General features: G+C 33.4%; 1 protein-coding gene and 1 long non-coding RNA gene across 2 annotated transcripts; one reads left to right on the top strand and one right to left on the bottom strand.

Moving 5' to 3' along the window:
* Positions 1–5,277: 5,277 nt before the first annotated feature.
* On the top strand, positions 5,278–7,665 carry LOC131611646 (probable inactive dual specificity protein phosphatase-like At4g18593). The gene is made up of 3 exons (XM_058883577.1): positions 5,278–5,382; positions 6,729–7,006; positions 7,254–7,665. The coding sequence occupies exons 2-3, from the start codon at positions 6,772–6,774 to the stop codon at positions 7,406–7,408; spliced, it is 390 nt and encodes a 129-aa protein (XP_058739560.1). The 5' UTR covers positions 5,278–5,382; positions 6,729–6,771; the 3' UTR covers positions 7,409–7,665.
* A 429-nt stretch (positions 7,666–8,094) lies between these two features.
* Positions 8,095–9,370, bottom strand: LOC131611647 (uncharacterized). The gene is made up of 3 exons (XR_009287068.1): positions 9,053–9,370; positions 8,402–8,459; positions 8,095–8,307 (listed from the first exon to the last, which is right to left on the bottom strand). It is a non-coding gene; the product is annotated as an uncharacterized LOC131611647 (long non-coding RNA).
* Positions 9,371–14,969: the final 5,599 nt, after the last annotated feature.

The raw sequence follows: 14,969 nt of genomic DNA, 5'->3' as shown, positions 1-14,969 counted from the left end.
GTATTAATTCGATTAAATATCTTTATTAATTCAATTGATTAAAAGTCCTCCTCTCAAACTCTCGCTCTGTTGATTTAGACTACTGTCCTAACTCGTAATGTACGCTTTCGCCATCCCATTAGATTTAGAAAAGCTTTTTGGAAACAATGTAATTAATAAAATGCTTGTTTTATGAAGTTGTTATCTATTTAAATCTCCTAATCTCAAACTCTCGCTCTGTTGACTCGGAGCATGCTAATATCCCTAACGTACGCTTTCGCCATCCCGCGCGGGTGTAACAACATTTTTTGAAAATAAATAACTTCTAATTAGTTTTAATACGCTTTCTCCATCCTTAAAACTAATGTCCTATGTCTACTATCCAGTTAAAGATCTCAAACTTTCGCTCTATTGATTTTAACCTTTGACCGTCTTAACCCCTCAAACTTTCGCTCTATTGGTTTTAAGACTTACTAATTAAATTAGACATACAAACCAAAAACAAGTGATATTTAATAAAATATAATTAAGCCAATTTATTTCGGATCCCACGGTTAACTTACTTTACATACCGATACCTTAATTTATTAGCCAGACATATTAATACGGTTACACATGCATAAATTCATTTGGTTTATAATAAAAGGCATGTTAAATGGCATACAATATATCATGCAATAATAATAATATAAATAAAGGCGGTATATAATAAACCTGAAATAAAATAAATCTGAATTGAATTGAATCTTGAAGTACTCGAACTTCCACCACAGGTTGGCTGGATCGTTCTTCGGAAATTATCGGGCAGAAATTTAAAACAAGGAATATAAAAGATAAATCTAACGTAAGGCTAGATTTATAAAAGGTTCACAACAATCTCCGGTGTGGAAATTGCTGTGAGAAAATTAAAGTAGTTGAATTGAAGGCAGGAAAATAAATGATGGTCACAGAATAATTTTGGCAGCACTTCGTTAGGAGAAAATTGGGCACTTTGAACTGAAGTAGCAGCCTCTATTTATAGCTGAGGGTCTGCAGTTGAAACGCATGAAAAGAGGAGCTTCTCTTGACTGGGGCTTAGAGACGTGTGTCTCCACTTTTTGGGGAGACCCTTTGAACGACTTGAGACGTGCGTCTCAAGTGGAGAATATCCAGGAGGTAGCTGGAGATGTGTGTCTCCGTTTGGTGAGGTGGCATAGGGACGTTGGAGACGTGCGTCTCCACGTGCTGGGTTGACTTGGGCCACGCGCAATTGGCTTCTCCGTGGGCTGGACTTGTAGTATGCACAATTGGGCCTTCTTTGCACCCCTTTCTTGCTTCAACACCCCTTTTTCATCTTTTAGGCACAAATAGTAGTGGTTTTAGCTTCATTTCTTTCTTTTTCACAAATAGTCTCAATATGAGCGCAAAACCTGAAATATCACAAATACCCGCATAATATCACAATTAAACAATATAATTAAAGGAAAATGCTAATAATATTTATGGATTTCAAGCTAAATAACCGATATATGTGTTATCAATGGTTCTGTCCTTCCAAACCTAGTTAAATATTTATGGGTTAATGCTTCAGTCAGTGAAGATAACCTGAGTATTACTTCCACCATTCATGGAATTCAGATTACAATCTCTAAAACATCCATTGCTGGAATGATTGGATATCCAACTAGGAGTTATGCTGCATTTCTCACTATCTTTGACTATGTTAATGCATTTGTCATTCCAAACGACTTGAGTAGACTGGCTCGTCGTCTCAGAAACAATCCCTACTATCTCTCCTCATCCAAACAAGTCTGCGTTCATTGAGTCTGTATCCATTTTTTCTGATCAATGAATATTTCTTTTTATTGTTTATGTCTGGGATAGTATGATTTTTTAATGCTTATAACAATTCTACCTGACTAAAATGACTCCTACATCATCATACGCTTTTTGATTATGACAAAAAGGGGGAGAATTATAGAAACAAATATATGTTATTAAAACCTCTTAGAAATTTTGAAGAAACATAAAAGGGTAAAATCAAGGATAAACCTTCGATAACTTGCGTACCAGAAGTCCCTATTGTTAAAAGAATGCAGGAATATATATTCTCAGATCTTCTATGAGGATGCGCGTATAAATAACCACATCCATCAAACTTTTGAAGAATCAAGTCAAGGAGAAAAATTATTCAGGGAAGTTATCTATTATATTTCTCTTTAAATATTTATTTCAGGGGGAGATTACATATCTCAGGGGAGGATATTTCTCTCATATACAAAATTTCAGAACAGAACGTAAATGTTTTATCATCGTCAAAAAGGGGGAGATTGTTAGAACATAGTTTGGCTTCTAATCATATTTTAGTGTTTTGATTATAACAAACAAATGAATTTTGTATAAGCAAACATGGTACTCTAGTTATATATTTCTAATTTCAGAAGATGTACCAGTACCAGCACAATCAAGAACGTGGAATATAGTAAAGCTGGCTAAATGCAAGAGATACTCAAGTCTTCAAGGCAACTTCTGATACTACACCAAACCGCTGAGAACACATCTACATCAGAAGCTGAAATACACAACTCATCAGAAGATCACAAAAACTAATTTAAAGAACACATCTACAACAGAAGCTAAAATACATAGTTGATCAGAAGATCACAAAGACTGATTCAAAATAAAGTCGTTAAAGACATAATCATTAGTAAAATGGCTACAACACTTCAAAAGTGCAATTCCCAAGGTTGATTGAAGAAGCTATCCACATGCAAATCCTTGGAGAAAACAAAAGCTAAAACAACACGCAAATCATTTAATGCTACGCACAAGAGTTCAAGATAACGGGCAAAAATTCTAAAAGCTATATATTCTTGATCTCTTGAATCAAAAACACAACAACTCACACAAGAACATTGCTACTCTGAAAAACCATCAAGTGTGAAGAAAAACTCTCTGAAGCAAAACTCCTCTATTCATATTCTGAGTTCATAACTTTGTACTTAAACTTAGTGAAATATCACAGTGGTGATTACAGCTTGTTAGAAGCATTTCTATACACTTTCATCAAAAGTTAAGTGGTAACTGAATCCTTGGAGACCGGTTGGGTCAGGAGTATCAAGAAGTCTAGGACTAGTTAAGTCTTAGAAGTTGGTTAGTCACAAACAGTTGGTTTGTGCAGGATTGTTAGTCACCAGCAGTTTGGCTCGTGCATAGTATTGTGAGTCACGGCAGTTGGTCGTGCAAGTGTAATCAGGTTCTGATTATAGTGGATTAAGTCCAGGTTGAGAGAGGCAAATCACCTTGTTGAGGGTGGACTGCAGGTAGCCTTATTGAGAGGGTGAACCCGGATAAAAATGTCAGTGTTATGTCTTTCCTTCATCAAGTTTTTTTTAAAGAATCACTTATTCAGCCCCCCTTTCTAAGTGTTTTCTCAACCTTCAACACTATCACCAAGCTAGAAGAGTAGGGAAGTGTCAACGTTTTGTTATAATACTTAAAATAGCCTATAGGTTCTATTTTATGGATCTTGAAGGCAACTTAATCAGCTTTTGGAGAGAATTGTGTGATGAATTTACTTCCTAGTTCACAACTAGTAAACGTTCATCAAACATAATGATCATGCTCAATGACATTCACTAGAGGAAGAAATTGATACTCCAAGAATACACTATCGAATTCACCGAGAAGAAGTGGAAGTCAGAGGAGCTAATGACAAACTTCGTATTTGTTCAACTTGATAATAATCCACCACATATTCTGAAGATTAGGTTAAATCTCCAAGTTATGTGGAAAACATACTCATTAAATGCCTTAAAGCCAATGAATAGTTGTTCAATATTTCTCCTAAGGAAATGACATGCATCAACCATCTTTATGGCGTGCCACCAGTTGAAAATTTACCACTCTATCAAATATGTCTCTTAGAGAAGTCAACATCACTCACTGGAGAAAGCTGAAGCCACCAAGAATAGTATTGACGGGCTCCTAAAAAAAATATTTTCGAATTGAAGTACATAGAGTGGCTTTCCAACTTGGTATTAGTCAAGAAAGTATTTGAAAACTGGCGCATGTGTTAACTACACTGACCTCAACAAATTCTGTCCAAAATACTCTTACCATCACCCAAACATTGACAAATTTATGGATAATTCAACAAGGTACATGGATGCCTTTCTGGGTACAATCAAATTCCAATGCATGAGAAGGACCAAGATAAAAAAACTTTCATGAAGTAACACACCAATTATAAGTATAACATAATTCCCTTTGGTTAGAAAAATGTAAGTGTAACATATAAGAGATAGATGAATAAAATCTTTGAGCAAGATATTAGCAACATGGTAGAGGTGTACATGGATGAAATGATAGTCAAGTTTGGTGAGTAACATCAACATGAAAACCATTTTACAGTTGTTTTCAACCATGTTTTCTAATACAACACGAGGCTAAACCCATAGAAGCGCACCTTCGATGTCAAAAGTTCAGTAAATACTTGGGATTATACCACATAGAGTTGGGAATTGAAGCTACATAAGTAAAGGGGTATATCAAGGTCGGTTTGATATTGGATGGTCAGGACTCCTCCTCCTGACAACAGGTCGGTTTGATGTTGGATGGTTAGGACAACTCCTTATGACCGTAGGATTGTATGGGAAACTGTGAAATAACAAGGTCTTTTACTCAAAGCATTTCATTCATACACACCTCGTGCTTGAGGAACTATGCACTAGTATTTCCGAAATAGCTCAAATACAAGAAGACAACATCGTTAATAACCTTAACGACCATACTCATAAAAAAGAAACAAGATCATTAACAGTCACATCAGACAATGAGACAAAACGATGAATGACAATAATGACCAAACTCGAAGAAAGAGATCATTATTAGCCATACGAAAGATATTCACAAATCACATTCGATTGACCGAGCTTCACTTATTCTACACAAATATATCATGATAAATGGTTTTAGAGTTAAGGGAATCTGATTTCCATTAACGATCCAGTTAAAAAGTTGGCCAAATATTGAATAGATATAATTAAAAATATTTTTGTTGAAGGTGAAGATGGTAGTTGCAAAATCTATAAACCACTTAAAAAAAATTATTTTGAGGAAATTCTATAAATAATCGTCTATAATAACTTATTCCTTAACAATTCTTTTATTATATTTTTTTGGCACAACAATTTTTTTATATTTATTATTATGAAAAGAAAACCCAAAAACAGTTTTTTATTTATTTAAAAATTGCTAAAAGTAAATTATTAAATTATTAAATAGAACATAAAGAGACAAAAATACATAAATGCCCCTCTGATTTTGCTAACCTTATGCTCCCGCTAATCTCATCATTGATTCTTAAATTCGACGCTTACGCCGAAAGGGAAAGTTCTCTCAGCCGGTGCCTTATTTCTCCCGGTAAACCATTCTCCCTCTTTCTGTTTAGTCTTACTATTACTGTTTCATAACCTGGTTAGCTTGAACGCACGTTTGTGTTCATCTAACCTGGTTGCTTACTAACTGTTTGATAAAATGCCAATTTTTGTTGTGAATGCATTTTTCATTATGCCTAACAATTTACTACTTAAGCGACGGTTTCTATTGATTTATTTGAGTTTATCTACCGACATAACTATTTGGAATAATGCTAACAACACACAACATTCTCTTGGAATTATGTTTTTAATGCCAGTTATCTGACTTTTCTGACATGTGTAGTGTCGGATACCGCGACACGCCTAATCCTATAGAGGTCTATGTGCTTCATAGCTATTCATTAGAAGCTTACATTAGCTTCAGTTCCATGGATTTTGTATATCAAAAGGTTTTATTATTATTCCTGTTTAGTTTGGTGGGCTTCCATTTTCTTATTTGTTCAGTTCTTGTTGTAATGAGCCCAGATTCTATTTTGGTTTATATTGCAATCCGAACGTGACAACTAAAGTTGGATGGTCTTGTGCACCTCATTTTGCAATTGCGTGCTACCTTGGATGTGAAATTGTGCATCTAAACTCAGAATGATTGTTGAAAGTGTAATTTTATAATTGTCATCCGGTTTTGGTATAAGTATGTAGTTTCTTTGTATCACTATTTCTCCAACTTGAACCGATAATAAATACAGAATTGCTTTATCCCTTTTATCATCATCACCTAGTTGAATGTTGTGATTCTTGTGAAGGGCCAAACACCAAAACAGTAGTTTTGGCAATATATAAGGATTTGATGTTTTGATCTTGACGTATACTCAGCATGTGAAGTATTAATCCACCGAGATATGTACGTTGGAGAGTACGTAGTTTTGGCATAATAAGTAGAGGGCATGAATTGTCAATTTGTCATCTTTGTGAGTGAAAGAATGTACAAAAGTATGCATGTAAGGAGGTAGTTTAATCAAGGCTTCTATTGCTTGTGAATACTTTTTAGTTTTTACATCAAATGCTGCTTAGCATTTTAGCTTAATCTCCTTACATTTGAAAATATATTAGGATAGCCCCTCTGTCTCAAATACTGCTTAACCATTTTTGATGTATATGATTTGCGATTAATTAGGGCATAAGTACTATAATGCCACTACAATCTGAGAAACTTATATGAACTGTGGATTTATAACGAAGTTTGTTCTGAACTTCAAATTCACCGCAATAGAAATCTAGTCGACGTGTAGATGAATCACTGTTAGACAATTATTTTATATTTTATCAGGATTCAGGAGACATGCCAATCTTTTTCACTATTCTCATATCTCATTTGATTTAAATTCACAGTGCATCAAGCATAAGAATCAGAGGAGAATTGCAGAAGGATCAAATGGCTGAAACTAGTATCTCTGAGTCAGAAACTGCAACCAAATCTCAACTTATATACCGGTGTAAGAAATGCAGAAGAATTGTTGCTTCGGAGGATATTATAGTTCCCCATGAGCGTGGAAAAGGAGAATCAAGCTTCAAGTGGAGTAAGAGAAACAGCGAATCCTGGGATAATAAAAAACAACCAGCTGATTGCACCTCAATATTTGTTGAGCCCATGAAGTGGATGCAACCAGGTACTTGTAAATTTCCCTCATACATACTGTAAATAGCATAGTATGGATTGACTTCTATGTAGCACCGACCCCTCTGAAAAAAGGTGTGTACGTGTCAGTATCGTTGTCAGAAACCGATACCGACACTTGTGATTACATTTAATTTATTCATTTTTTCAATTTATTATCGGTGTCAACATATCAGTGTCGTGTTTCTAGTGTTCGTGCTCTATAGATTGACTTTGACTCTTTTTGATTGACTTTGAAGTACAAGAAGGTCAAGTGGAGGAGAAGCTTGTGTGTATGGGTTGTAAAGCTCGTTTAGGTTACTTCAACTGGGCTGGCTTGCAGTGCAGCTGTGGAGCCTGGATCAATCCAGCTTTTCAGCTCCAAAAAAGCAAATTAGATGAGTGCTATATGTAACTCATTCATTTTCCAAAAACCAGAGCTCGAAAAATGCATGTTACTATCTTTTTTATTTTTATGAACAATGGCTGCTTAGTTTGAAAGATTGTCTTCTACCTGTTTTACCTTTTCAAACTAGATATGATTAGGGTGCATTTGGATTGGATTGTGAAGTCCTAACAAGGACCAATGTATGGCATAGGCACTAGTGTGCATGCAAGAAAGAAGTTATGAAATTAACCTGCAACATGTTCATAAGTCGTTTTTCAGTTTAATTTCAATAAGCTCTTCATTATAATTTAACTAACCAGCATCAAACTTATATGAAAGTAGTTCCACTGCTTTTTTATTTCTTTCTTCAACTATAGCAATAATTTCATGATAACCGTCTGTATGGTTAGTCTAGATTGCACTTTCAGTGATTAAGATTAAGATTACACTGACATATCAAAAGGATTAGATTACACTCTTGCCAAGTGTTATAAAACACCTCACTTAATAGAACAAAGAAAAGAAAAAGAAACAGATATAACCATAAAAAAGGTATAATGAGGAGTGAGAAATTTAACTTGAAAATTATGTCGAAGGAGAAATATTATTGATGTTGAGGTAGTATTATTAGGCTGAAGAAGATTTAGAGATATTGTTTTTGGATATCAATAAAAGTACTCTAAAAAAAATAGTTCAATAGATATGTTATAAGTTATTTTAATAATTCATAATAATTATAAAAACAATGTTTATTTTCAGTTATATAAAAATTAATACACGTATAATGATTAATACACGTATAATCATAAACAATGTATCAAAATAAACTTTGTTTCTTCAACTATTGTAACTGTTGCTAATCTTCTTGGATCCTTTTTTGATCAACTTGTCTGTCTTCTTATATTATTGCAGCCTTGCACAGAAACCTATTTATTTATTTCAAAATTATATTAGACTATAATAGATACGGAGGATACAAAGTGATTTAGATATTTGATTAAAAAAGAAACTTAAAAAAACCTTTGAAACGGACCGATTTAGACTTGTTGTTGTGTTGGAGAAGAATATTCGCACTAGTCTTGCAAACACAAACAAAAAAAATAAAAGATCAATAATGATTTGTTTGTTTACCATGATTCAAGCAGAATTGAAACATACTTGCGAATTCAAGCAAACGGTGAAACCAAATTGAATGGACTAAAAGCAGCGATGATAATCAAATGAACCGAATCAGACCTTAAATCAAATAGAAATATTGTAATGTTGCATAAATTATATTTTGTAAAAAATCATATATCTTCTAAAAAACTTAAGCGATTAATGTATGAACAAAATAATTGGAATTGAAAAGGAATGGATTCATAATCTTAATCAACAGAAACTAAAAGCAACCCATTAAATCAAAATCCATTTGCAAATATATATTATTTAATTTTCAATTTTGTAAAGAAGGATGAGATTGATAGATGAAGAAAATAAAAAAAAAAATCTTACCTTTTCTCCTTTCCAATTTGAAACCAACCCAGACACACAAATTCATTTATGGATGAACAAATGAAAAGGAAGAGATTGTAATCAACCTAAACCGATTTGAAAAACTATATACCATTCAATTTTTGATTTTGTAAAAAATTATGATATTCATAGATGAAGAAAATAAAAAAAAAAAACCTTTTCTTCTTTTCAATTTGAAACTCTACCACACCAATGCAGTCACCAGTGGACGAAAATTGGTTATTATGGGAGAATCAAGGAGGGTCACTGGTGGATGAAGAGTGTTTAGAGATGACAGTAGAAGACCGATGGACGGAATATGGTGTAGTTGAGGCGGAGTGGAAGCTGAAAAGAAAAGCTTCTCTACGATGGAATAAGAAGAACATGAATTGAATTGCCTTGCCTTTAATAAATAATTGATTAGGCTGTAAAGGAATGAGAAAGAGTAGCATGTTTCCAATACAAAGCTCTAACTTTTGATCTGCTACACGTTAAAACATTGTATTTTGGCTATAAAAGTAAATGCAATGTTTAATTAGGTTAATTAATTAGGATAAGTAATGATCATAAAGTTGAAATGACATTTAAGGGGTACTAAAAAAGGCTCTTATTTGGAATAATGAGCATGAAAATGGTTCTAGACTTGGTTGGCTTGCTTATCATAATTGACGAGATTGGTTTTCGGGCGCAACGAGTTCATGATAGTAACAATGATAATCAACATATTCTAAGTTGGAAAACGCCTCCTCGCAGATGGATCAAGTGTAATTTGGACACGGGTTTTAATAAGAATAGAAGCGCGACAAATAGAGGATGGTGCCTTAAAGATGAACTCGGCAATTTTATTGCCGCAGGAGTGACATGAGATCCAAGTAACCTTTCTGTTCTTGAAGCAGAAGCTTTAGCCCTCAAAGAAGGCGATCAATCTATGAACTAGACGTAATATTATACATGTAATCTAGAAAAGTTAGTTTTGCTCAGAAAAAAACTCTTTATATGTTTTAATTAGGATAATTAAGTAAAATTGATAAAATGTTACTTTATTATATTAAAAGGAGAGTTGTCAAAATGGGCTCGTAGTTTAGCGCGGGCCAGACCGCAAAATACCTTAAAAAACACGACCCTGTCTTTTTGGGCCAGCCCACCGGGCCTATGTTTTTTATGAGCTGGGCCGGGCCAAGCGGGCTTCGGGCTGGCCCATCAAAAAAAGATTTTGGTAAATTTTGGGGAAAAAAGATTGAGATAAGATATGATTTCATAAATGTGTTTTTAAGTCATAAAGAAAAGTTAAAGAGGATCTAGATATATTTTCAAGATGATGTGATCAAAGAAATGATTGTGAGATGGAGGGAAAATTTGATAAGTATTGGTGATAATATTAAGTTACTTTATACTTTTACATGGATGATTTTGTGGGTATTCATATATATATTTATGGATAAATATTTTAAACATCACTTATATACGTTTATAATGACTCTCTACTTATATTGTATTGCATTTATCAATTACATTCTTTTTGTAAAATTAAAATTATAATATTGAAATACGGGCCAGGCTGACCAATCGGACTGCACGGGCCTTTGAAAAATGGGCCGAGCTCATTTTATGTGGCCCATTAAAACATGTTGGCCCACCGGGCCGAAGGGGGCTGCGCCGGGCCGGCCCATTTGACAGCTCTAATTAAAAGTAGAAGAAATTATGAGCAAATAGTATTAAGAAAAAAATTTGAAAAATTAAAAGAAACTAGTAATCTATAACTATATATAAAGAGGATACAAGTTTTTGGACTAGCCTTTTTTGTAACACCCTTCTAAACCCCGCGGAAATTAATATTAAAATCAGAGTAAAACATGAAGAAGGGTATTACAACACTAACAAAATAAACAATATTCATGTCATGCCATAAAGGAACGATAAACCAAAAATTATTCAGGTAGCATGTTAACACAGCGGAATATTCTTAACAACTGAATAATCAAACATCTGGAGTCGAAGACTCATAATTCAACCATAAACCATAAACAAAACAGAAGTTTATCAGCCAATTCTAAAATAATGTTCCCGGTGTTACACGACCAGAGCATGACACAGACCCAACTGACTCTAACGAACTACTTGACGAGCTAATCCTCACCAAGTACACAAGCTACTCCTCAATCTGAAAAATAACAACAGTAAGGGTGAGTTTCATTCGCATTAACAAATGTTATAGGTATATAAACAATACAACTTCATCCATACATTATTCACCCAAATCAATTATATTCAGATAGCATAGCAACATTCATCAAATACAGTCATTCATACCAAAATACACACAAATTATAACATTGGACGACTTCCATTCATGTTACAATTATACACAACAACCTAATGCAATGCAACTAAATGCATGTGGTACCAATCATGGGATAACCCATCTCACCGATCCACCACCATAAAGATTCGGCTACTTCTCTCACCAATTCCACACAATGGGAATTAGCTACCGCTGTCCCACCACCATAAGGGATACAACCCACAACATGATTATGAAATGCATGCATCACATACCGCATGCTAATCATCAACACCAAACAACTGAATAATCATAATCATCAACCAATGCAATAACAATATAAACCACCACAACCAGTTAAATCAAGTGTTTAAATTAAATTCAAGTCACAACTCAACCACTATTTTATTGCATATATCACTGAATTAGCCTCACTATGTTCGAAACGGCACATCAAACAGACTAACAGTTAAAAAGTTATACAACGTTAAACTTTAACAAAAATCCCAAACAGCACAGCACGCGGCGCCAACATCCACACGCGGCGCGAAGCGAGGAAAAAGTTACGCCTTCGCGGCGCCAACACCTACACGCGGCGCGAAGCGAGGAAAAAGTTACGCCTTCGCGGCGCCAACACAGGTACGCGGCGCGACCTGTGCGTATCAAAACATCCTGACATTCAGCCCACCTGTTCGCGGCGCCACCCTGTGCACGCGGCGCGAACCGGTGATTTCAGAACCCCAACCTGCAGAAAACAGCATTCTATCCTTCCCAATTGCTCTCAAATCATACCAGTACGAATTTCAGAAAAATAAACCACACATACGACATAAATTGCACGTTTACACATCCTTCTAATCATGTTTAACATCATTATTCATCACCAATCATCATTCACAACCTAATTGAATCAAAGTTCTATAAACCCCAAAACCCCAACCCGACATATAATCCAATTCGAAATCCTAACATACAAATTCCATCGAATCATTCATACAACCCATAATAGAGGTTAATGAGAAGAATCCCCCCTTACCTCGATGTCGAATTCTTGGATGCTCTTTCTCTTCGCACTTGCTCTTCTCCCAATTTCACGTTCAATCTTCTCTTCTCCCTTTTGGTTCTCTTTTCACAAAATACTCCTCTTTTCTATTTTTATGAAAATATAACTTTATTTTAGAAAAAGGGCTTTGCAACTGATACACCCCCAACTACTACTAGTAACACTGGCCCATTAGCCTTATTTCATCCATATTCTCAAATAATTAAATTTAATTCTAATATTTAATAAAAAATTAATTAAATTAAATAAAGAATTTTATGGGGTGTTACATTTTTTCTTTCCATTATTGCCCTTCCATAACCATCAGTATTACGCTACTTTTATTTATTCACCCATTTTTTTATTTTTTTATTATTACACAAATCAGTAAGTTATTTAAAATGCTGAAGGAAATAAACCGCTGGTTGAATGGTTACCAAACCAAACTGTTTCTTTATTCCAACTGGTTCGAAAAACCATATCTTCTTCTTTTATTTTTCTCTCACTCTCATTGTTTTTCTGTACATCTTCTGGAAACATAGGTGATTCTTCCTGATTGATGAATTCTCATTTTACACTGTCACATTAATATCCACCTCTATTTACAGTTAGCCTTCCATTTTTCTTGCTAAAATCTAATATAATTTCCATTGAATTCTAATTTTTCTCTAAAAAGATGTTGCTTTTGCCACTATATTTAAATGTATGCGGAAATGGGTAAAGAATTTTCTATTCATAGAAAATGTTGTAAACGCATAGGGTTGCATGGCTCTCTCGATCAAAATGGGTATGTCTTCAAAAGTAAATTATTTTTTTAAAAAGGAAATTTGCAATTTCAAATTTTAATTTTCTGTTGTTTCACTATTCATAATGTATCCTTTTTATATATAGTTATAGATGATTTATATATTTTCAGATGGTTTATATATATTTGCGTCAATTTTATGATGTTTTGTGTATTTGTATGGATATGATGGTGATAATTTATAATTTTATGAACATTTAAAATAACCAAGACAATTATTATTTATATCCAAATGGTGTATATATTTAAAATCACCATCAATTAAACATAGAGAAACGTGTTTCCACCATTTATTTTATATTTTGTTCATATTTTAAAAAAATAATCATGTTACACATGATAAGGAAAAATTGTTATATAATAGAAGAAGAAAGATAAAGAAAATCCACATTAAAAAATTGTCTTCATAGAAGAACATTATAAAAATTATTCTACTTATAATTTATAATTTAGATGTCTTTAAATTTTGTTTTCTAATTTCAACTCTCTTATGTTTCATTATTGTTTAAAAGAAGGTTGGATTAAAACCTATTGAAAAAGAAATGTCCTAAAGAAAAAAAATGAGAAAAAAAATGACATGGTCTATTCAAAACTTTCAAAATGAACTTTAAAAATCTATTATTAATATATAAAAGCAAAAGTACCTGAAAATTACATTATAAGCCTTCTGATTAAACTACTAAAACTTTTCTTATTCTATGGGTAGAAAAGACTTTTAGCAAAATAACTCAATATTATGGATTTGACATTTATTACGGGTGATGTGGCAGCACCCAATAATTTGTTGCATTTTATATTTTTTTATTCCATTATTAATTTGAAACGATAAACGATGGTCTACCATTAGGGTTTTTTGGAAAAGCAAAATCTCCACTTTTATTATTGGAATCGATAATCTACCATTAAGGATTTTTGGAAAAGCAAAATCTCCACTACCGAACAATGCAATAAATCTTTGGCCTTTCAGTTTTCTAAACCTTTATTCCACTATATATATACTAAACCATGTATTTTCAATTCTTCAAGATGTGAGTTTTTTTTATCATTCCATCTTTTTGTTGTAGCAAGTTTCGATCTTAACTTGCGGTTCGTGTGAAATAATATTTGTTCTTGCAGTTTTTAAGCATTGGCATGACTCACACTTTCAGATCTATCAATAGATCTATTTTCTCATCTTTCATTTCATCTGTTAATCGCAGTCGATTTGCTCTGCTCTCTAGATTAAACGCAACCGATTCGACACTTTAGTTTATTATTAAGGTCACATGGCTTGGAGGCATTTGATATTCAATCAATCGATTTCGATTTATACAAAATTAATGTTTTATTTTCCTATTAGTTCTGACATTTTTGTTACTGTATTGCAGTTAAGACATATGAGAAAAGAAAATTTTCATATCAACATTGTTTGCATAAGTTACATTCTTAATCGCTTATTTTGTATGATTTCATTGATGATTAAGTTTTATTGTTGTTGATTAATTTGTTGTGTATTTTTCTTCTTTAATTCAGGAACTGATGCACCTTGGAAGGGAGAGACAGGAGGGAGAGTCAGAGCTAGAAATATTAGAAATAGAATTACTCTCTGTTTAATATTAATATTAGTCATTATTTGAATACAAGTATATTATCTGACTTTGAGATAGTAGCTGCATTTGATTCACATTGTTGATTCACATTGTTTTTTCATGAGTTCTAATTAATAGTGTTTTTAGCACTGACAGTGCATGAACCATACAAGTGATATATTGGAGGCACTATCATAGTATGTCATTTTTAAACAGATTTATAGATACAATTGGATGGTTGGATGTTGTAATTACTTAGAACAGACACTATTATATTTTAGAGGTATAAATTGGAGATGCTCTTCATGACTGTGATGTAAAAGTTTGTTATAAATTCATGTTGATAATTTTGATTCTTGAGGTAACTATTCGGAGCAACGCTTTGTTGGAGGATACAC

Source organism: Vicia villosa, linkage group LG6, assembly GCF_029867415.1.
Source record: "Vicia villosa cultivar HV-30 ecotype Madison, WI linkage group LG6, Vvil1.0, whole genome shotgun sequence".
Taxonomy (NCBI): Eukaryota; Viridiplantae; Streptophyta; class Magnoliopsida; order Fabales; family Fabaceae; genus Vicia; species Vicia villosa.
This window is presented reverse-complemented; position numbering and strand designations above follow the sequence as displayed.